Source organism: Mandrillus leucophaeus, unplaced genomic scaffold, assembly GCF_000951045.1.
Source record: "Mandrillus leucophaeus isolate KB7577 unplaced genomic scaffold, Mleu.le_1.0 Scaffold146, whole genome shotgun sequence".
Taxonomy (NCBI): Eukaryota; Metazoa; Chordata; class Mammalia; order Primates; family Cercopithecidae; genus Mandrillus; species Mandrillus leucophaeus.
The window spans coordinates 3,549,928-3,574,783 of NW_012101432.1; the positions used below are offsets into that span (position 1 = coordinate 3,549,928).

The 24,856-nt window shown below is 35.8% G+C and overlaps 1 protein-coding gene across 2 annotated transcripts in view; it reads left to right on the forward strand.

Annotated features, from left to right (window-relative positions):
* TYW5 (tRNA-yW synthesizing protein 5) overlaps positions 1-24,486 on the forward strand; it is a 26,407-nt gene extending 1,921 nt beyond the window's left edge. The window contains exons 2-8 of one of the 2 annotated variants that reach the window (XR_001005426.1): positions 5,296-5,431; positions 9,908-9,977; positions 13,301-13,345; positions 14,360-14,497; positions 16,920-17,007; positions 17,371-17,487; positions 20,067-24,486. Coding sequence is in view for 1 of the 2 variants with exons in the window: in XM_011974547.1 (XP_011829937.1) it covers positions 5,296-5,450; positions 9,908-9,977; positions 13,301-13,345; positions 14,360-14,497; positions 16,920-17,007; positions 17,371-17,487; positions 20,067-20,323 (870 nt within the window). In the remaining variant the exon portion in view is untranslated. Of the gene's footprint in view, positions 1-5,295; positions 5,451-9,907; positions 9,978-13,300; positions 13,346-14,359; positions 14,498-16,919; positions 17,008-17,370; positions 17,488-20,066 lie in introns of both variants that reach the window. The other variant, XM_011974547.1, reaches the window with a different exon arrangement.
* Positions 24,487-24,856: the final 370 nt, after the last annotated feature.

Genomic DNA, 24,856 nt, shown 5'->3' on the forward strand with positions numbered 1-24,856 from the left:
GAGGAATAAAGTTTTTCTTTTGATAGCAACCTACGGGAGGGGATTCAAGCCTTTATTAGTTGGGAGACTTGTACTAGATGGGATGTTCTTTTTCTTCCTGTCCCTAGACCCCCCCCATCTCAGAATGTGCTAGACATTAGTTGCCTTAAGGGCAGTGTTGTGAAGATTAATGTATGTGGAAGTGCTTTGTAAGATGCATAGTAAAAGGTATTTTGTAATTTAATCTCTTCAGACAAGATATATCACAAAGCATCATTACATTTTAAAGAGTTGAAAATTACAAACAACTTTCTTTGGCCATAGGGCAGTAAAACTAGAAATTCATAACAAAATTGGAAAAAAAGACCTTTCTATCTGGAAACACTAAAAAGTATGAGGGAGCATAGTCCTATGAGTTTTTGTTAAATATTTTCTAATAACTCCATAATTAACACTGTACGTTGTACAGGTACATGAATAGATAGACCAAGGGACTAGAATAGAAAGTGCAGAAATATCTATTCCTATGGAAATTTAGTGTATAATAAACATGACATTTCAAAAATCAATAGGGCAAAAAATGACTTTTTAAAAAATAGACTGTTTTTTAGAGCCTTTTTAGGTTCACAGCACAATAGACCACAGGTACAGAGATTTCTCATATCCTTCCTGCGCTGACACATGGATAGCCTCCTCCATGATACATCCCCTCATTAGAGTGGTGTATTTGTTGCAATTGATAAACGTACATTGGCACATCATTTTCTTTTTCTTTCTTCTTTTCTTTTTTTGAAATGGAGTTTTGCTCTTATCGCCCAGACTGGAGTACAGTGGCACAATCTCAGCTCACTGTAACCTCCGCCTTCAGGGTTCAAGCGATTCTCCTGCCTCAGCCTCCTGAGTAGCCAGGACTACAGGCACCCGCCACCACGGCCGGCTAATTTTTGTATTATTTAGTAGAGACGGGGTTTTGCCATGTTGGCCAGGCTGGTCTCAAACTCCTGACCTCGGGTGATCCGCCCATCTCAGCCTCCCAAAGTGCTGGGATTACAGGCGAGAGCCACCGCACCTGGCCTGGCACATCATTTTCACCCAAAATTCATAGTTTATATTAAGGCATACTATTGATATTGTACATTTTATGGGTTTGGGCAAATTTATAATGAAATGAATCCACCGTTATGGTGTTATACAGAGGAGTTTCACTTAGAAAATGATAAAATTCAGTTTATATCTCACACTGTACACAAGAATAAACTCCAAGTGGATCAGAAAAATGTAAAGAAATGAAACTACACAAGTTGTGAGTATACTTGGCAATACAAAAAAAATGAAGCTACACAAGTGCTAGAAGAAAATAAGGGTAAATTCCTCTATAATCTAGGTGTATGGAAGGCATTTCTAGCTATGACTCAAAATTCAGGTATAATATTAGATTAAAATTTGACTACATGAAACATTTGTTTGCCAGAAACACTATAAGCAAATTTGAAAGACAAATACAAAGTGGGAGAAAATATTTGCAACATTTATCTCATATAAAGGACAGTAAAAGCCCTTGTATGGAAAGAACTTTTAAAAGGGGGTAAAAGGCTGAAAATCTGGTAGAAAAATGAGCAAATGATAGAGGGGGAAAAAACAACATTAAAATGGCCTTTAAACTAGGATGTTTAAGTTTACTCTTAAGAGAAATAAAGCTACACTGAGATACAACTTCTCTCGTATCATATTGGCAAAAATTTGAAAAGCTCTGGTAATACTCTCGGTGAGGCCGTGAAGAAACTGGCACACTCAAATTTTATATCAAATGGTACAACTCTTTTGGCATGTCTAACTATGTTTACTTTATGACCCAGTAATTCCTCATTTAGGAATTTATTCTGGAGATATAGCTCCAAAAATGTGTAAATATTTACATAGTGTTACTGCACTTGCAAATTATTGGAAATAACCTAAATGCCTATGCAGGCGAGAATAATTGAATAAATTGTGGCCCATTTACACTGAGGTATACTAAGATGTAAAAAAGAATAAAGGCGATATCTGAACTGATAGTGGTGATTTCTAGGATATACTTATGAAGTTTTTAAAAAGCACATAACGAAAGAAAATATATAGTAAGCTACTATCTATGTAAAAAAGGGAAGAGATAATGAAATACATGTTTTTAATCACTTTGCAAAAAAGAAATAAAGGAATGATAAGCCAAAAATTAATGAGATGGTTATGCATAGGGGATGTGTGAGTATGAGATGGAAGAATGTGGATGGGGTGACTTTTGTATAGTTTTGATTTGGGTAATCACGTTAATGTTTTACATTCTAAAGTCATAATAATAAAATCAACAAGGATGGAAAAGTTATTTTTTAAAACACTCTAATATAGAATATAAAAAGTAACACATGAACCTATTTAAGTGGGAGAGGGAGAAGTTACCCAAGTCACTTTTTTTAAACACAATACTTTAATTATATGTCCTCAATCTAAGACAGAAAGAACTGAAAACAAACTGAATTCTAGTTAGTACAGTAAGTCCTCATTTAACGTTCTCAGTAGGTTCTTGGAAGCTGCAGCTTTAAGGGAAATGACCTATAATGAAACCAGTTTTACCACAGGCTAATTGATAGAAACAAGATATAAGTTCTAGTGGCATATTTCTGGTCACAAAAACATCACCAAACTTGTAAATAAAGACCCAAAACATTTCTAATCTTAAACATTGAAGTAAATGTGAGCTACATGAACATTTAAGAAGGATTAATAAAAATAAATAATTACTCAATTTTTGGTGAATTGTTATGTGACAGTGGTCACAGTAGTGGTGGGTTAAATCAAGGAATAAATGTTTACAAATGGAAAATTGTAAGGAGCACCTCCTACCACTGAACAGTTCAAAACAAGTGTGGCAGGTTCACTGAGTGCTTTCATACTGACTTGTTTATTGTGCACTTGAATGATTATCATATGCTTTACAAATTTTTGTTTTACATACTTTGTATTCACTTCTTCCTTCATTTTCCAACCTGCTTATTCCAGTTCAGGGTCACAGGTGGCCAGAGTTTATCCTGGCAGCTCAGGGCACAAGGTAGGAACCAACCCTGGACAAGATACCATGTCATCTCAGGGCACACACACACATACACGTGCACACACACACACACACACGTGCACTCATTCATGCTGGGACTATTTAGACATGCCAGTGAACCTAATGTGCACATCTTTGGGTTGTGGGAGGAAACCAGAGTACCCAGGGAAGACCCACAGAGATGTGAGGACAATGCAAAAACTCTACTCAGACAGGGGCCCTGGCTAGGAATTGATTTTCTTTTTTTCCTTGTCTGTGTTATAACTTTACTTGAGGACCTGTTGTAGACATGTTTTTTACAGTGGTGTGACCTAACAGTGGCAAAAGCAAATTCTGTGAATTATTTACTTCCTGTGAATTCTGGGATTTTGCAAGTCATTAAACATTGAGGATAATGGGAACTAGGTTTCCCACGGCTGAAAATCGGAGTTACAAATTCAGTAGATTATAATGAACCTTGAAATGTTTATGGCTCATACGTACACCTGTTAGGTATATATGTGTGTGCATGTATTATATATATGGACATATATGGAGAGAGAGCTGAACAGAATAGGTATATGCATATATGGGGTGTACGTGTAGATATATTTGTGGGATATACATAGACCCTCACATATATCCTAGCTCTGTCCACTCAGAGGAAACCAGAGCTACTTTAAGAAATGACTGATCACAAGGCTGAGCAGAGAAAGTATCAAAGATGTTGGGTCATGTTGTTTTGCCATAATGTAAGGAAGTGCCCCGGTTAAAAAGTCACAAGAAGCATCTTGAAGGGGCTTACTGGCCAAATCTGGGATAATTTGGGTGTCAAAATTATACCACTAGATTATTACCCAGTGAATAAAATAATTCAATGGAGAAGTTAGAGCTCATTTCGATATTAGGATGCCAACTAATAAATGTAGAAGAAATGATGGAGTTTAGAAAAATCACTGTTTTTTGTACTCATCGTAGCAAAACATCGTGTGCTACCTGATGTGGCATGCTGAGAAGGCTTACACCATTCCTTTTGTGGCACATTCCTTTTCCAAAATGTGTAACTTGAGTCTAATTACGAAGAAACTTGAGATAAACCCAAATTGAAGGGTTTTCTAAAAATAGCTGGCCTATACTCTTCCAAAATGTCAAGGTCATAGAAGATAAAGAGGCTGACGATTAAACATTTCAGATTAAAAGAGACATAGCAACTGAATGCAGTGTGACATCTCAGATTGAATTCTGGGTTAGGAAAAAATGCTAAAGGAAATAATTGGGACAATTAGCAAAATTTGAATATGGACTATAGATTAGATAATAGTATTATGTCAGTGTTTTGTTTTTTGTTTTTTGTGTGTGACGGAGTTTCACTCTGTTGCCCAGGCTGGAGTGCAATGGCACGATCTCAGCTCACTGCAACCTCCGTCTCCTAGGTTCAAGCAATTCTTCCACATCAGCCTCCCGAGTAGCTGGGATTACAGACATGCACCACACTTCAATTTTTTTTTTTTTTTAATTTTTATTTTTAGTAGAGATGGGATTTCACCATGTTGCCCAGGCTGGTCTCAAACTCCTGACCTCAAGCAATCCACCCTCGGCCTCCCAAAGTGTTGGGATTATAGGCGTGAGCTACTGCGCCCAGCCTACGTCAATGTTAAATATAATTTTGGTAATTATTCTGTGGTTATATAAGAGAATGTCTTTGTTCTCAGAAAATATACTTAAGTTTTTAGAGATAAGGACCATGGTGTCAGCAATTTAACCTTGAAATGGTTCCAGAAAAATTAAATTATGCTTAATTTAATTTCAATTAATGATAATATGTCCTTTTATTGACAGTAAGAACAAATCATAAAGCAAATGTGCAAAATGTTAACAGTTGGTGAATTGGGGTAAAGCATTTACGGAACTTTGTAGTGTTCTTAAAACTTTTTTATAAGTTTGAAATGACATCAAAATTAAAAGTTACAAAAATATTTGACTATAAAGTACAAATTTTAGTCATTATATATTGATGGTCTTGCAGTTTTGTTTTGTTTTTCTAATCTTAAAATTTTGTTCTAGATATTTCACATGGCCCCTCTTCTTGTTTTAGTGACAACATGAACTGTCAAAAGCTTTGAGGTCGAGCATCTTGGGAGCAAGAGTCAGATCTTACTTGTTTTTTGTCTTCCTGTTGCCAAATACAGCTCTTGATGTGTTGTTGGTTTTCATGAATTTTGTTGTTGTACTTCTTTCCCCACTTACAGAGAAAACCTCTGGTGTTGGAAGGGATTGATTTGGGGCCATGTACAAGCAAATGGACAGTGGATTACCTAAGCCAAGTTGGAGGGAAGAAAGAAGTAAAGATTCATGTTGCTGCAGTTGCACAGATGGACTTCATTAGTAAGAACTTTGTATATAGGTATTTTCTTCTGAGGTTTACTCTGGGGATACAAATAACTTTTTTAAAACTTTTAAAATATTTTTGCATTATTATACAAAGACCATATGGCATTTCATCTTTTGGCTGGTTTGATGTAATCATGGAATAGCTTACTGATTTTTAAAGAGTGGTTTTTAAAAGACAAGAATTCTGAGTTTACATAATTATACAATGACAATTTTTTATTTTATTTTATTTTTTTTTTGAGACAGAGTTTTACTGGGCCACCCAGGCTGGAGTGCAGGTGCGTGATTTTTGCTCACTGCAACCTCTGCCTCTCGGGTTCAAGTGATACTCCTGCCTCAGCCTCCCGAGTAGCTGGGATTACAGGCATGTGCCACTATGCCCAGCTGACTTTTGTATTTTTAGTAGAGACAGGGTTTCACCATGTTGGCTGGGCTGGTCTCAAACTCTTGGCCTCAAGGCATCCACCTGCCTCAGCCTCCCAAAGTGCTGGGATTACAGGCATGAGCCACCATGCCTGGCCAACAATTTTTTAAATAGGGTATATACCCAATACCTTCTGGAGTCATGGAAGGAAGAGAAAATTTCTGTAACTAGGGTTAGATTTCATACGAAGTTGGATGTGCCGTACTCATTCAATGCTTGATTAATTAGTTGATCCTATCACATTAGTAACTGTTATCTAGAATAGGAAATTCTAAAAGGCTCGTGTTTTCTTTTTCTGTCCTCTCCAGAAAACCAGGACAAGCTATGTTTGGTATAATATTTCATCATCTTAGATAACTTTTAAAAATCATACTTAATTTTCCCTTTTGATAAAATAGTCTTAAGTACCTTTAATTTCTCCCATGATTGTCATTTTATGCTGTGGAATTTCTTAAAAGTAAATAAGAAATAGTCAAAAGCTGCTGATTGTCTAAAGATGAAAGTTTTAAATGCTGTCATCTTGCAGATTTCATTTGCTATTTATTCCCATGAGTTTCATTTAAATTGTTAAATTAAAAACAAACAGCTTTCAAACTCTGAGCATGTGAAGTTCCCAGCAAATTCAGTCTATTGAAAAACCATGTAGTTCACAAGACTTCAATTTAGAGATGAGTTAAACAGAGCTTCTAATGTCCACAGCCATTCCTTTCTCATTAGTTTTCCAAGTTCATATAGCAGCTGCCAAAGCATTGCTCAGTTTTTAATCCTTTGAATAGTCACCATAATGGTTTTAGTTATTAATAGTCCATGAATTGAATTTAATTGCCTTAAGTTTTTCCAAGTGTAGGAACTTTTCATTTTTTATCAAATTAAAAATGCCAGAACGATGAGTGTTTTTCAGCCAGCAGTTAATGATGTTTATTTTCCAGGGAGTCCAATGCCATAACAAATGAGTACTGAAACTTCATCTTGAATTGCCTTGATGTTTTGTCATGTCTTTTTAAACTTTTCAAAACTTGTTTTTGAAGCACATACATTATGTAATAGTTCCTATCGCAGCTTCCGCCAAGCCTTTCACTAGAGCTACTAAAAAGTTGCAAGATTATTTTTTTAGTGCAACAAAAAAAATAGGTTTAGTCATTTTTAGCATTTACCAGGCAGTAGGAAAGAAGGAATGCAACCAGGCCAAAGAGAGACTAGAAAGTGAGAAACCCTGCACACACATATATATTATTATTATCACTTGAAATTGAGGTTGCTTTTATGCTTTATCAAACTTTGGAAGAGTGATACATTAACAAGTATGAACTTTTACTTCTTTCTTCTTGGTAGCGCTCATTGTTCAGAGTCAGGAGAGTATGGACAAAAGAACCTTGTGTGGTGAAAGGATATTGTTGGCATTCTTCTGATCATAGATTTTTTTTTAAAAAAGTCTCATCATGTAAGGTTTGCCACATCTTCCTGTCACATCCTGTAATTCCTGTCATCATCTTGCTCTTGTTTATTGTACTCTCCTCAGTTCTGATCTTGATTTTATAAAGCAGCCTTTTCCAAACGGGGAACAGGACAGTGAAGGGCTTTCTTCTTCTTTTTTAAAGTGTTGGTGACTACTTGCATGCTGCAGAAGGGTACGTTGTCATTGTTGTTAACCCCACCATCTGTCCTTTGCTGAGCACTTATTATATTCCAGGTACTGTGCCAAACCATCTAGGTTATATTACTCATTTCAATGGCAGAACAATCTGTGAGGCAGATATTTTTCATAATAATTTCACAGATGAGGAAAGAGAGGTTAAAAATATTAAGTAACTTCTCCAGGATCACATAGCTTGAAGTGACAGAACCCAAGGTGTTTAATTTCCCTGACTCCACGGAGCCCATGATTAAGCCTTCTTTGACATTACCTTCCTTACTGATGCTGCCAGTCCAGACAAATGGCACTTTAATAACCAATGCCCTTCTTTTTGAAGCATGGATAGGATAGATTTTTAAAAAGCCAAAGAACTTCCCAATTTACATACCTAGTTTCTCCCCCATCTGGGCTTAGTAGAAGCTATGACAGGTACCATTACCTAGGAGAGAAGGTTGCTGGTGGCATCCCAGTTCTGCTTCTCTGGGCTGAGCTACTCTGTCTGCTCTTTCAGGGTCACTATTCTGCTCTGTTTTTCTAAAAGTCTTGAAACACTTTTTTGTTCTCCCTAGTAAGAAAGCTAAGCTTGGGTAAATGTAGCAATTATAGTAGTAGCTATGGTCCAGATAAACTTCCCCACTGGCCCAGACAAAGATGCTTTGAAGAATGAAAGCAAGAAGGAATGAAGGGTATGTGGTGAGGTCAGAGATGGGAAACATTGAGTAGGAGAATGCCAAATAAATTTGTTGATATTAGTCAGACACTATTTATAGTCAAAGAAATAGTACTCTGCATTGGTCTAAGTAGATGGCAGATCCCTCTTTTCTCTCCTGCAGTGCTCACTCTACATAATTACCAGCAGTGGCCTCAAGTTCAGATTGACATACAGAGCATCCACCAGTCCATAACCTGGCTTCAGATTCCCTTACCTTTCTGCAGGAGGATATAAGGCAGGAAACGGCATTCTAGCAGGATAGTATCAGTGGAGTCTTTATACAAATCCAGGGACTGTTTTTTGACTCATCAAGTTACAGCTTAGTTGTAAGGGAATGAGACAATGGAGGTAGTATAGAAACAGCTGAGCTTAGGTAAAACATACGGTCCATAGAAACCAGTAGCTTGAAACACCCCATGAACTTAGCTTCTGCTTTCCTCCAAGGACCATACTCAGGAGAGTTGCACTACACACAGGAAAGCCAAATCATCTGCTTCTGAACAAGTATTTGTAGTCCATTTTTAGGCCACCTAGTGCAAACATAATTCATCTATCAGATTATTTTTACAATAAACAGTGTTACCCAATATCACAACTGACATTCCACATTTATCTTTAATTTTTTTGTATTCATCGTAATTCATGGGTTCACACCGTGTTTGTGTTTACCCAGTATGTTTCTGGGAAAACAGTGCAAGGAGAAAGTAAGCTGGCCCAAGGTCATCTTCTCATAGAGAAGGAGAAAGTATTCAACCTTTTCTTTCAACTTTCTCAGTACAGAGTTCAAGTGGGAAGATATTTAGTAGTAAGACTGAAAAGATTACAGCTTTTAATCACAAGTTTGGAGGCAGGAGTGTAGTGGGGGTAGCAGAGGAGAGGCTTTTGAGGACTCAATGTCTTGTTACCTATACCATATCATCTTCATTTACAGGGCAATACTTTTGATTCTAGAGAGTAAAGGGATAGATGCAATCTAGAATAAGAATATCCTTCTGGCTCAAGAGTGTGATGTAAAGGAAACAAATTTTGGTTCCACAGTGTTCAGCCCTGTTCATCAGGATGGAAGGAGACAGGCATTTGGGCAGAAATTTTGAAGAATAAAAATTGGTCACTTCACTGGAATTCTCCTTGAACTATTCCTCAGTAGCCTTAAAATGATAGAGGGTGGTGCAGCAGGATGAGAGCAGTGTTACTGGCTTCTGTGTTCTGTGATATGCCAAAAGGCAGGAATATGGGGGGTGGTTATCTTCATGGGACCATTTGTGTACTGTCTCTTCCAAAGTAACACTAGTAGTTTGCCCCACTTTTCACAAGATTTGTTTTGCCATGACACTTAAAAATAAGTAGCAATCAGAACCTGAAAGTCTGTATATTTACAAAGGTCATCAGATACCATAGAAACATTTTTCTGTCATAACTTGGAATAGAATATTGACCTATGGAAGGATCCATAGGTCAATACTGTACCATAGATTTTGAAATCTTTAATTCCAAAATTTCAGACAACTTAGGTCAAGTAAACATACTGCTCAATAAGTTTTGAAAAGTTAGAATTTCATGTAATAGGTTATAATAAAAATTACAGATATTATAAAACAGGAAATTATATCCAACTCCGACAAGCCTTTATGTATAGTCATTAGATTCTTACTAGTTGATCTGTTATTATTAAGTCCAAGAATTCTTTTGTGTTTATTTCAGAACTTTACCTTTTGACCAGTTGGTCCAGAGGGCAGCTGAAGAGAAGCATAAAGAATTCTTTGTTTCAGAGGTAATTGCTTTTAACATTTTTAAAATTAGGCATTAATATCTATATACTAAATGGATTTCCTTATGAAGGAATAGTAGATATACAAGAGCTATAGCCTTCTCTGATAGACATTCGTAAGATTTGGTTGGATGCATCATAGACTGTAGCTCTGCTATTTATTAGCTCTCAAACTTTGGCCAAATTATTTTTCTGTACTTCAGTATACTCATCTGTGAAATGGGGGAAATAATAGTACCTATTTTATAAAGTGTTTGTGAGGATTAACTAAATAAAATCAGTAAAATACTTAGCAGTGCCTGATGTGTGGAAATTACTCATTAAATGTTAGCTATTAATGTTACATCCTTTTAAAATGCTTTGGTCTGATATGTCAACTTCAAATGCTAATGGAAAACTTCATTTTCGTATCTATTGACTATTAGACTGTTTCTGTATTCTTATTATCAATGTGATTTCTTTTGTGTATATTTGCTATAATATTTGTTCAGGATTAAATGCGGAAGAATTCTACTTAATTATAGTCTAACTTTAAATAATTCAGTTTAAATACCTTGAGATAAGGCATCAAGGCCTTGTATATAAATATGTTTTTAAAAATTTCCTGTGTTGGCCAGGCACAGTGGCTCACGCCTGTAATCCTAGCACTTTGGGAGACCAAGGCGGGTGGATCACCTGAGATCGGGAGTTCGAGACCAGCCTGACAAACGTGGAGAAACCCCGTCTCTACTAAAAATACAAAATTAGCTGGGCATGATGGTGCATGCCTGTAATCCCAGCTACTTGGGAGACTGAGGCAGGCGAATCGCTTGAACCCGGGTGGCAGAGGTTGTGGTGAGCTAGATCGCGCCATTGCACTCCAGCCTGGGCAACAAGAGCGTTAATTGTCTCACACACACACACAAAAATTCACTGTGTTATTCAAAAGCACATTTTAAAAACAAATTGCTTTTTAAGCTTTGAATAAACCTGTTTTCTGCATTTGAGCCAGCTGGGCTGGGCAGTTTGGTTTCAAAAGGTGTTGCATTTTTACAGTCCTCTTGTCAGGTAATAGTTACACTAGATTATCGCCGCAATCCCCACAAACTTTGTAGGTCTGTGATTCTGTAGTATAACCAAAATGTCTTTTTAAATTGATTCCATTAGCTACACCTGAGAACTGTTTTATAACTTTATAGCCATGCTTTGAACATGTGTATTCAGTTGCCCTTTGGTACTTTCCTGTCTAAGGGTAATCAGTGGTATAGATTTAAATAGCCATGAAATGTGAAGTAAAAGAAATAGACACATGGTAAAAGATTAAAGTCTAAAAATCATGGAAAGTATGTAAACAAGATCAACATGAACTGTCAGTTTGGTCCTCTAGGAAGCAGATGCTGTGATGGAATTAGGAGTGCAAAAGGCTTTTTAAATAGGAGAGATACCTGTGAAAGGAAGTGGGAGGAAGCAGGATTGGATAGGGGAAGCCATGAGCTGTAGATACAGATCTGACAGTCTCTGACGGCTCATTGGAACTCCTGAGCAGACTGCCTGTGAGAAAAGTCCTGCATTGGGTGGCAGTGTCTAGGTCTTTTAACAGCTTAAGTCACTGGTTGGGACTACCCCAAGAAGAGCATGACCTAGGTTCCAATCCTGAAGTGGACCTGAAGAAGTTAACAGCCAGTAGCTCTAAGCTAATCACACTCCTTGCAGTTAAGCAGTAAGTTCTTTCCTGAAGGAATTTCTGAGCAATGCACTTCTGTGTCTGCTGCATTAATTTTATTTTTTAAATCTTGAAATGTTAGAACTAGTAGAAAACCCTTAGAATTTTGAAGAACATATTTTGAAACCTATTAGCCAGTAATTTATAGAATCTATGTGATGTAGTGCTAGCTAAAAATAGAAAAACACTGAGAGTTCAATTAAAACCTCAATCATCAATTTATGTCTTAAGATAAATATGAAGATCTTTTGAAGTTTATAATGCTCAGTGTTGGGTGAAAGAGGCAGAATTCTGAGTTTAGATTGTCCAAGTGCTTGACTTGGTATATCTCACTTCTCTAACAGTGAATGTTTTATAATTCAAACAGTTCTCTATTTAGGTACTTGGTGAAGGATAAATAATAATTTTTGGCCACGCACAGTGGCGCATGCTTATAATCCCAGCACTCTGGGAGGCCAAGGAAGGAGGATCACTTGAGTCTAGGAGTTCGAGATCAACCTGGACAACATAGCGAGTCTTCTTCTCTACAAATAGTAAAAATAATTAGCTGAACGTCCCAGCTACTTGGGAGGCTGAGGCAGGAGGATTGCCTGAGCCCAGGAGGTTGAGGCTGCAGTGGGTGTGATCGCATCACCGCACTCCAGCCTGGGTGACAGAATGAGACCCTGTCTCAAAACAATTAATTAAAAAAAATTAAATCATGATTTTTTTAAACGATCAGTTTAAGTTTACTACAATAAAATTATATTTTTCTAATTCATACAAGAGCTGAATCTTAAGCATTTGGCTTGAGAATTTTTAGGCAGGGATAGGCTTAGCTTGATAAAATGCAGCGTTCTCAAATTTAAAAAAATATATTATTAAAAGCATAAGGTATCTGTTACTGTACATTTGTATTATATTTACGAAGTATTAAGACACTATTAAAATAAGAGTCTAAATAATTTGGAATGTAAAGACTTAAATCATTGTAGCTTTAGAGATGGTATGTATATGTTGCCTTTGGAATTTATTCTCCTTACTGTTTTTTGGATCCAGTCACTATCATGAGCAACGTATTAAAGACATTTCTTCATATGGCCACCAGAGAGCATTAGTAGAAAGGGTAAGAAAATTGAAGTTTTTTTTTTTTCTTTTTTGAAACAAGGTCTTGCTCTGTCAGCCAAGCTGGAGTGTAGTATCACGATCATAGCTCACTGCAGCCTCAGCCTCCCAAGTAGCTGGGACTACAGGCACGCACCACCATGCCCAGCTAATTTTTTGTATTTTTTTGTAGGTGGTGTCTCACTCCAATGTCCAATCTGGTCTTGAGCTCTTGGACTTAAGCAATCTTCCTGCCCTGGCCTCCCAGAGTGCTAGTATTACAGTTGTGACCCCTCGCGCCCAGCGATAATTGAACTTTTTAGAAAACTACTTAACTGGGTCAGATTTTAAGACTTGTTTCCTTCTTTACTTCCTAATATTTTTGAAGTGAAGGTGTTTTATTTTCTTTCATAGTTCTCAGTACATAATTATTTTTTTACTTTTAATTATTATGAATACATGATAGCTGTATGTATCTTAGTATTTTTACATTTAAAAAGGTAAAATATTGCTGATGTTATTTTTCTTTGGGATGTTTAAGGATGAGAAATACTACTTACGGTCACTTGGAGAAGACCCTAGAAAGGTAAGAATTCTAAATGTAAAACAGTTCCCTAAAATCTAAATGGTCGTATATATGTTAACTGGCAACACTGTAATTTTTATACTTACTGCCTGACATATTCCCTGTTCTGTCCTTTTCCATTCTTTTCCCAGTGTTTTGTGCCCCTGAATAAGAAGTAAGATGATTAAAAATCGATTACTTAGTATTCAGGTAGGCCTGTAGAATCTTAGTGTTTATAGTCATCTAATCTCTATATAATAAGAAATCTCTTCTACTGTATATTTTATATGTGGCGACTCAGTTAATAAAATATTAATTTGAAATAATTATTAGAATCCTGAGTAGTTCATTGTATAAGTTTTAACATGTATTCAGAGTCAAATTAGTATGGCTGCCATATTAAGGAGTAGTCCCTAAAATGATCAAATAAGATTATTTTTTCCATTTATGTCACCATTTAGTTGTTTACCCTCTCTTTTAGTCCCCTCCCTCAGTAGAATTCACAGGTTTTATGAAGGTGATGACTAGTAATGTTAGTTCAAGGTGTTGACTCCTGAATATTAGAGTGAATGACAATTGTGTAATTCTTGCTCAAAGTAGAAAGAACCTTTCTATTATTGAAGCATATTGAGCTTAACAGTAGTGATACTATTAAATCTGCAATCTTGTTACACAGCCTGGTATTTTTTCATTTGAAAGATCATATATCGGCCAGGCAAGGCGGACTCATGCCTGTAATGCCAGCCCTTTGGGAGGCTGAGGCGGGTGGATCACCTGGGGTCAGGAGTTCGAAACCAGCCTGGCCAACATGGGAAATCCCGTTTCCACTAAAAATACAAAAATTAGCTGGGCGTGGTAGGAGGTGCCTATAATCTCATCTACTTGGGGGAGAGAGAGAGAGAGAGAGAGATCCTGTATTGGCACATGGTCACATCATAGTATTTTAAAGCAGTGAACAAAGTTTGCTTGCCCCAGTCTGCCTTAATATCATAGGGTCTAATGTGATGTTTTCTTTTTATGTTTCTGTAAATGCAGGATGTTGCAGATATCAGAAAGCAGTTTCCTTTGTTGAAAGAAGATATTAAGTTTCCAGAATTCTTCAAAGAGGAACAATTCTTTTCCAGTGTTTTTCGAATTAGTTCACCAGGATTACAACTATGGACTCATTATGATGTATGCTACATAAATGAGAAATTTAAAGCTACAGTAGATCTTTTGCATTATAGATTTAACAGTCAGTTTCAACTTCCTATAGGTTATCCTAAAGATCTGTGTAATTTACTGAAACATGACTTTTGAAAATAGGTGCTGTGCATAGCAGTGATAGAAGAATGAATTATTTTGCTAATGGCAAAATAGTTGGTTCCTCACATTTGTATTTCCCTGTGGTCCTATTCTTGATTCATCATCATATATATACCAAGTTTTATGAAGTGATTTTTTTTTCCATGTGAAAAATGGCCACCAGATAATGGGGGAAACTGTATTGGAAAAAGCGGTAAGCTTGTAATATGAGGAGGTATAAATGATACACATGACTCTGGCCACCCAGAGATCCATAACTCTCTGGGTCATCCAGAGTTATATTATTCAGGAAAAAGGCTGAAGCTTGTTGAGTCATTACCAATTGTAAGAATTTGGGGATGTCTGAAGATCTTAGGATATATATATATATATATATATATATATATATATGCCTTGAGAATATCAAATATCTGCTGTATTTGTAGGGCAGCAAAAATGTGTACAATATTGATATTGATCAGCCGGGGACAGTGGCTCATGCCTGTAATTCCATCACTTTGGGAGACCAAGGCGGGCAGATCACGAGGTCAGATCGAGACCATCCTGGCTAACACGGTGAAACCCCGTCTCTACTAAAAATTTTAAAAATTAGCTGGGCGTGGTGGCGGGCATCTGTGGTCCCACTTACTCCGGAGGCTGAGGCAGGAGAATGGCGTGAATCCAGGAGGTGGAGCTTGCAGTGAGCCGATGGCGCCATTGCACTCCAGCCTGGGCGACAGAGTGAGATTCTGTCTCAAAAAAAAAAAATTTTGATCTTGATTATTTGTAGTGTTATTTTGTTTGCTTAAGTTTATATACACATCTATAAGCATTTTAAAAACATTAAAAATACTAGTATGGTATATGGTTTGGTGTTGGGAAGTAGAGAAACTTAAGGAAGGTAAAGGAATATCTAACAAGTTTCCAAAGAAAAAAAAATTTTAAGTTATAAATCACACTATAACATTTTATACATGTGTTTTATAATTAAGTTGAGACCCTCTTGGGAGGATTTTACCATAGTCAGTAAATCTGTAATTAAATGAAATAGACATAAACTCTTAGCATATTTTGCAGTTTTATATGAATAATATGAGAAAATCATGTGGTAATACATTTTAACTATATTCTATGATGATGATGATGCTGATGATGATGATGATTGTTGTTTTTTGAGACAGAGTCTTGCTCTTTCACCCAGGCTGGAGCGCAGTGGCACGATCCCAGCTCACTGCAACCAGTCCCTTGCAGGTTCAAGCGATTCTCATATCTCAGCTACCTGGATAGCTAGGATTACAGGCATGCACAACCACACCCGTCTAATTTTTTTTATTTTTAGTATAGATGGAGTTTTGCGATGTTGGCCAGGCTGGTCTCGAACTCCTGACTTCAAGTTATCCGCCCACTTCGACCTCCCAAAGTACTAGGATTACAGGCATGAGCCACCGCACCCAGCCTCTATGATTATGTTTTAAATTTTGAGTAGTATACTTTTACATAAATTATAGTAGAATATAATGTATAAAGCTTTTATTATAAAATTAAGTCAGAGGAACGCTAAGTAAAGGGTTAGTACTAAAAGGAAGAATGCTTAGGTAGAAGTAAAAAATCATGAATATATCTTGCTTAGTGTTTATCTTAAATCCTTAGCTGAGAATTATGTGGCTCTGCCTTTAACATTTTTTCACAATCTATACCAAGAAAGTATACCATTACATTCATGGGAAAAGAATGCTCCAATAATAAATATATTAAGAAAATCTGTCATAAATCATACTGTTTGCAGAAAAGAAAAAAAAGAAAATCTGTGAGATTATATTCGTATAGAAATAATTTGAAAATTAAGATACCTGTAATGAAATTATGGATGAACATATGTAAAGAGTGTAGCAGTGGTTGCAGCAGTACCTTGTATTTTCCTAGCATCTGATTTTTCTAAGTGCTTTTACTCTGTTGTCTAATTTTGGGCTTATAGCATTGCTTAACAGATAGTAAATATTCACCAAGGGGAGCCTTAAATAGGCTTAACTATGCTGTCAGTTAATAGTGAGGCAAAGGCAAATAGTTTTCTGACTCCACATTTTCTAATTTGCCAAGTCTTCCCATTTTAGGGCAGTACTCCAGAAATGTCTTTAAGGCCCAGTTGTTTATAGAATACAAATGTTTTTATTGTTAGGTAACTGTAAGAGTTAAGTAAAGTAAGTCAAGTCTCATTAAAGGATCGGGTTTGCAGTTAAAGTTTAGAATGCCATTGGTTCTATTTATTTGAATTTTAGATAATGATTACCCATAAGCTTTTATTGGTCTTCAGGTAATGGATAATTTGTTAATACAAGTGACAGGAAAAAAGCGTGTTGTACTCTTCAGTCCTCGAGATGCCCAGTATTTATATTTAAAAGGTATGGGATTTTTCTTTAAGTTTATATTTCTGAAGTCTGTTCAGTTACTCTTTTTGAGAAATCTCTTGATTCTTACAGGAAAAGAACACTTTAGGACTTAATCGTAATTGTATTTGTGTATATATGTAATAACAGGTTCAAATTTGACATTATCTTAATTATATTACATGGGTATCGTCATCAGAATTAAAGAGTGAGTCATTGAAAATTGTCTTAGGTGTCAGTAGCATAGTAATTCTCACAGTGTGGGTACAGTAAGTAACTGGATAGAAAAGAATAAATTTTCAAATTTATATTTGTGATTACTTTTTTTAAAATGCTAACTTTGCTGAATCTATATTATCCCTTTTTGGAATTTTTTAGGTACTAAATCAGAAGTACTGAATATAGATAACCCAGACTTGGCTAAATATCCACTTTTTTCCAAGGCTAGAAGATATGAATGTTCCCTTGAAGCTGGTGATGTATTATTCATTCCTGGTAAGATTTCTAGACCTCACTAATGTGCTATTTATAAAATGTGTACTCTGTCACTCATCCTTCATGTGATTTTTTTTTTTTTTTTTTTTTAGTACAAACATATATTTGTTATATGTATCTGGTCCTATACGAGATGATTTTTAGACAAAACTCTGTGTGTGTGTGTGTGTGTGTGTGTTTTAAAGCAGGCCTAGGCAAACTTATAAAACAGTCCTTGCACTTTTGGCCTATAAATTAACAGGTCTTGCACTTTTGGCCTCAAGCAATCCTCCCACCCTGAACTTTGGGAGGCTAAGGTGGGAGGATTGCTTGAGGCCAAAAGTGCAAGACCAGCATGGGCAACATAGCGAGACCCTGTCTCTACAAATATAAATAAATAAATTTAGTCAGGCATGGTGGTGTGCATCTGTAAGTCCCAGCTGCTCAGGAGGCTGAGGCAGAAGGATCTCTTGGGCCCAGGAGGTTGAGGTTGAGGAGGTTGATGCCATGGCATCATGGAATCACTGTACTCCACCCTGAGCAACAGAACAAGACCCTGTGTCTAAATAAACTAAATTAACAGTCTTGCCTTCAAGGGCAACCTATAAAAATAATACTATACTCTAAACTATTTTACTAAGTGACATCAAGTAAGACACTTTTTTTATGGCTTTTTTTATTATTATTATTATTTTCCAGGTAAGACACTTTATATCTGGGAAAACATTATACTGGTTGGTTTAAAAAAAAAATTTTTTTTAAATAATATTATACTCTATTTTATTAAATGACATCAAGTAAGACACTTTGTATCTGGGAAAAGCTTATACTGATTGGTTTTGTAAATTATTTTATTTTTAAAATATTTCTGTATTTTAGAACTTTGTCACTTAAACATTTACCAAAAAAAAAGATAAATATCTTTCAAGGCCAAAACAGATGAAAGATTTCATTAAATATTAAAATGTTATAATCTCAACACCTGTAGTATCATTTGTGTACATTATTTTTCTATACAGTCTGGATTTGTGTCACTTAATTTCTTTGTTCAATTAATAGGCATTAGTTTGAAAGTCCATAAAGTTCAACACAACAAGGTAATTAACATCTGTAATTAGTACTTAAAAGTGAACTCTTGAAGATTATAAAAGTCATAATTAAAATTAAAGGGATATGTTAACAAATTCTATTTATAATTATAGTTCCATATTTAAATTAATATATTAAGAATCATTAATACTTTTCATTGATAAAAATAATATTAATAAAGATAGATATTTGATTATTTCATTTGGGACTAGATAAATTCCTTGAAGACAAAGAACTATGTTTTGTTCATCTTTGTCTTCCCCAAAATGGCCTGATATAATATAATGGTTTTCATATAATCATTTATAAAAATTTGATTGACTTTTTATTCTTATTTTCATTGAAAGCAACCCATGTATTAGTCTTCAAATCCATTGCCATCTTTTAAATTTACATTTTTGGTTTTTGTATCTCGGGAGCATGATTCAGGTCTATGTAGTTTTCCCTTATTCTTCATACAATTGTTTTAAGAAAAAAAAAATAGAAATACTGAACATTTGCATATATTTTTAAACAAAAGCAAAATTCCTATCTTTGGGTTTAAATTCAACTGAATGGTTAGCATTTTTTTCCTATTATATTGAATAAGGGAAAAAAAAAGATTCTGAAAGAAAGTGTAGTTAAGATTAAAACCATGTTTGAAAATTAGTTTTCCAAATCAAAATATGTTAAGCTTTTGTTTTTCCTTAAACACTCTTAGAATAAGTTTCTAAAATTTAAATCTCCCTTTCACAGGAATAAAAGGGTTTTTTCATGATTAGTGTTCCATCTTTGTTATATTGTGGTATTGCTTTAGTATTCCTCTAGCACCTATATTCTGAAAATGTTTAGATTCACTTGAAAATAAAGAAGTAAACTTCCCAGTAAAAGGAAAAAAATTAATTAGGTATATAATAAAGTTTACTCATCATTTCCACCACCAAAATATTTGCTATAGTGTTGTATACTATTTATAAAGGAGCTGAAGGAAATATAAGACGATTATAATTGCATTCAAAATATAAAACGAGGAGGCTATAATGAATACGAATGTAAGCAAGTTAGAAAACCAAATTGCAGCTTGAACAGGAAGTCTTTAGGGACAAAAGTATTATAATGAATCAGAAAAGGTCAAAGATACTCCTCAAGTAATTGAAATGTTCTGTGTACCAAAAAATAAACACTTTGATGTGGTTCCATGACTCAGGAAGTATAAACAAGTAAAACACAGCCCTAGATTAGAGAACTGCAAAACAAATATATCTTTATTATGTCTTTCAAGTTTAAAGGAAAAATTGCTATTTCTAAAGGTTTTAAAAGTAAGGGTTGTGCTATTGACACTTTAAATTTGTTGGCAATTCATAAAAGTTAAAATGATTCTGTTAAAAGCCTGGAGTGTGCTAACGAAGGGATCTGGTTACAAGAATTATTTCTTACATTGGCTATATGCAATTCGTGATATTTCACTGACATTTTGGGTTTTTTTTTAACTGTAGGTTTTATTTTTAACTTGTTTTTTAAACTTTCTCCAGCTTTATGGTTCCATAATGTAATTTCTGAAGAGTTTGGAGTGGGAGTGAATATCTTTTGGAAGCACCTTCCATCTGAATGCTATGATAAGACAGATACCTATGGAAACAAAGATCCTACAGCAGCATCAAGAGCTGCACAAATTTTGGACAGAGCCTTGAAAACACTGGCCGAATTACCAGAGGAATATAGGGACTTCTATGCACGACGAATGGTCCTACACATTCAAGACAAAGCCTACAGCAAGAACTCTGAGTAAATAATGAAGTGAATGCAATGTACATCAACACTTTAGTAAGGTATAACGATATAAATTATTTTGTTAAAATAGGAAAGATACATCAGATTTACAGATTATGTAAGTATGAAGGGGTATTTGTGTGCATTCTACTTGATACAGATTGTTATAATTAAAGAATGCTGTGCTCAGACCACTATTTAACATTCAGATGCTGACCACTAAAAGTCCAACTTAAAATGACTTAAAAACAGTAAGAAAATATATTGAATCACAATACATGAAATCTATTGACAGAATGGGCTGCAGTGTTTCTGATCCAGTGATTCAGTAATGTCATCAAGAACCTTGGGAGCCCGTCTCCACACCCCACCCCCTTTTCAACCACAACATTGGCATCATCCTAAGGCTGGCTACCCTCGTGGTCATGGGATGATTGCCAGTAGCAGTTGGAGCCTTGTGCATCTTCATTTACATGCAGCGGAAGAGTCAGGCTGGATTCCAGGGGCCCCGTCCTAATATGAGAAAGCTTTCCCAGAATTCATTTTCCATATCCTTAGGTCTCATTGCTCTAAAGTAACTTAGACCTGTCCATCCCTAAGCCAGTCACTGGCAAAGAGTCTGGAATAACCTTTACGGCAGTCAGGTCCACTGGAGCTGAGAGTAGAAGTGGAGACCACATGAGGGATATATGGGGGCAGAAAGGGTAGTTTTTTTAAAAATCTTGGTTCTGATAGGAAAAACATGAGCAACCAACAGTATTTATTACATTTGCCTAGAAGCAGAATTTTTTGAGGAACTTTAAAAAATGTACAGATACCTAGGTCCCAACTTTGTAGACGGATTCATGTTTGGGATTTGGTATAGGAACTTAGTAGACCTCATAGGGTGTTTTGATGCATAATCAGAGCTGAGATCAACTGAACTTGATGATAGTGACTTGGATTATTAGTTTTGTGATTAGTCCAAAACAAATGTTTAATCTGATCTTGACTTTTCTTGCCACCCAGTATGTCAGGTCTGTCTTTTTTTTGGTTTTCGAATGTTAGAAAATAAATGTTTTAATTTATACTTATGTCTAAACCTTAGCCTAATTAAAGATTTCCCAACTTTTTTCTCCACTTACCCCTTTTTTAAAAGAAAAAATTACTTAAAGAATGAATAAATGAGATCCTAAAAGTGTTGTCATTGAAGACAGTGAGCCATTGTGTGTGGATCTCTGCTTTTCTTTTTGTACCTAGTAATTATATTGCAGTGTCATTGAAGACCAGATAATCTTCGCTGAACATAAATGTGTTCATCTAAAGCAATCTCTTAGTACATCAATTTGGTGCATTTTAATTAGAGAAAATCATTTTCTCTATTGAAGAGAATCCATCCACTCATGTCCTATAAATTATAGTAAATAAGAAAGGAAAAGCATATAAAACATTCTGAATTTCCTAGGTGTCTTTGGAAACAGGTCAAGTTACTCAGGTGAATAAAAGTGAAAAAAGTCTTGTCAGAAAAGGAGTGATTATATTAGGCAAATTTAATTACCACATTTTGATCTTCATTACTTCAAGCAAAGCAAAGAACTTCTTTAATGATTCCTTGTCCTTCAGTAAGGAAAAAGACAAAACTCTCCTTAGTTTACACAGTATTTATGGTTTTTAATAAATCTTGTTTTTATCTTAACCAGCAAGATAATTGATACAAAGTATAAATCCAGTCATGTAGAAAACTTGGAAGTATCAATAAAACAGATTACAGTCTGTGCACTGAATATTCATCTTAATTGATTGTTTAATGGAGAAGCAAACTGTATGACCTGAGACAAAATAACATTTATCTATGAACCTTATTTTCCTCATCTTTAAAACAGAACTACAAAAATGCAGATAGATAGTTCAAGGGCAGGCACATAGTTGATGACTGGTGCTAGTTCTTCTATTTAATTATATTCTTTCTTTGCTGAGAGATTTGAGGTAGCTCTTGTTGCAGTATTAATTTTTATTTAGAAAGTTAGAGAACTTTCCTTTGGGATGTTTTAAAATTATTTCCCTGGTCATAATTTTTAATATTAGGGTCTGTTTATTTCAAATACAAAATAATCTTTTTTTCCTACTGGGTTAACCAAATGAGATGTTTGTTTTTAACGTATAAAATATTATACAGTGTATGTTAGCGCAACTTCTCAGGATTTCTGAATCTTAGAACTTTTTTATTGAAAGAGATCTTAGAAGCCATCTAACCAACCCAGATTGCTTAATGATTGTCTGGGCTCACATAGCTATGGGTGATAGAAACTGGGATTAGTTGTGACCAGTAACTCTCCATTCTTTCTCCCTAATGTGCAGCACCTCTCCAGTACTTCTGAATAGATTACACAGCTTTTCTTTGACTAGTCTGGGGGCTTGACCTGATGCAAAATGGAATTTTTTTCCTCTGCCAACAAAATTTCTCACTGCACTGCTTGCTACACAGACAAGATTCAAAATAAAAGTAATGATGGGTCAGGTGCGGTGGCTGATGCCTGTGTAATCCCAGCACTTTGGGAGGCCAACGCGGGCAGATCACGAGGTCAGGAGATCAAGACCATCCTGGCCAACATGGTGAAACTCCATCTCTACTAATAATACAAGAATTAAATGTTACATGAAAAACATATTTGAAACTGTACTGCCATTTGTGTAAAACAAGGTACGTGGTGTGTGAACACCTTATTTGCATATGCATATAATTATCTCTAAGGATGCACAAGAAACCAGTGATAGCTACGCCTCTAAGAAGAGGTTCAACTAGGTGTACTAGGTGGGCCGATTGGAATCTGCAGTTTTGTATTATTTGGACTTTTGTTTACATTATCCTTTCAAAATACGTTGTAAAAATACTATATGCATTGAGGTGGGCGCATCATCTGAACTCGAGTTCGAGACCAGCCTGGGCAATGTGGCGAATCTTTGTCTCTACTAAAAATACAAAAACTTAGCCGGGTGTGGTGGTGTGTGCCTGTAGTCCCAGCTACTCAGGAGGCTAAGATAGGAGGATCACTTGAGCCTGGGAGGTGCAGGTTGCAGTGAGCTGGAATTGTGCTACTGCACTCCAGCGTGGGTGACAGAGTAAGACCCTGTCTCAAAAAAAAAAAAAAAGAAGACTGTATGCAGAGCTGGGAGTGGTAGTCCACACCTGTAGTCCCAGCAACTTGGGAGGCTGAGGCAGGAGGAGCACTTGAAACCAGGAGTTCAAGTTCTTCTGTCTCAAAACAAAACTTAGCAGAGTATAATTATTAGTATTTCCATAACATTATTTGTCTTGGTATTTGAATACATTAGAATTCTATTTGTTCTGTAATTAATTTCTAACTCACTTTGATGAAATACCAAGTCAAAGGAAACAAAGTCAACAAAACTTAATTTGTATCCTTCATCCTTTTGAACAGCAGCTATGTGAACATTTGGAAAGAACCTTAGTAAGGCGGCTTTTCTATCACCTATAAAAAGTTGCCAACAGACATCAAAGGAGTTGACAAAAAAAAAAAAAATGCAGGAAGCTGGAAGGCAGGCCTGGATGGAATTGGAACTGTGCTGCTGTGACTCCTTTCCCCAGTGCTAAAAAATAGATGTAGTCAGGAGGAACTAACATAGATTGGCAGTCACCCATGCATCTCTGGTGTTACCTTAGTCTTGTTTCAAGCATACAAGCCACAAGTTTTTGGGTGTCTTAAACATACCTAAGTTGTAGTCCTCTTTTTTTTTTTAACTATAACTTCTAGGGTACATGTGCACAACGTGCAGGTTTGTTACATATGTATACATGTGCCATGTTGGTGTGCTGTACCCGTTAACTTGTCATTTACATTAGGTGTATCTCCTAATGCTATCCCTACCCCCTCTGCCCACCCCACGACAGGCCCCAGTGTGTGATGTAGTCTTTTTAAGTTCCATTAAACAGGATACTAAAATGACCTTTTTTGGTGACTCTGCCTGGCTCTACCACTAACTGGCTTAAAAGCTGCTGGGTCTCTGCCTTTGTAAAGAGCACATGAGTTTACAGATGAGGTCTGTCTATATCTCCTCTTATGTTTGTTTCTCTTAAAGACCTTCAAGTGAAATAAAACAAAATAGCTCTTTTATGAATACTACCTTTTGTTTTGTATTTTACCTCATAAGCTTTAATGTATTAAAAACATTTCTATACCAACATGCTGGGACTTTGTATTGTCTGTCCTATATCCTTATTGCCTACCCTCCTTGACCTTGGTGGTTACTTAGATTACATGAATGAAATGAAAAATAGATTACACCATACCCTAACCAAGTCTTGTAAGAAGCTAAAGGACTACAGAACTACAGATCCCTGAGATGATTAGCACCAAAAGGAGAAAAGGATGAACTTGTTAGAGGTTTTGTTCTCTATGAAATCCAATAAAAGAAGTGGATATAGTGCAAATTTTTATGGAGCAATTTTAAAGGAAGAAGATATGTATTTGTACAAAAAAGGTTCAAAGTTGCTCATTTGAAAAGACATGGAGGATAATGAAAAGACATAGGAGTAAGTCCTCAATGTGCACAG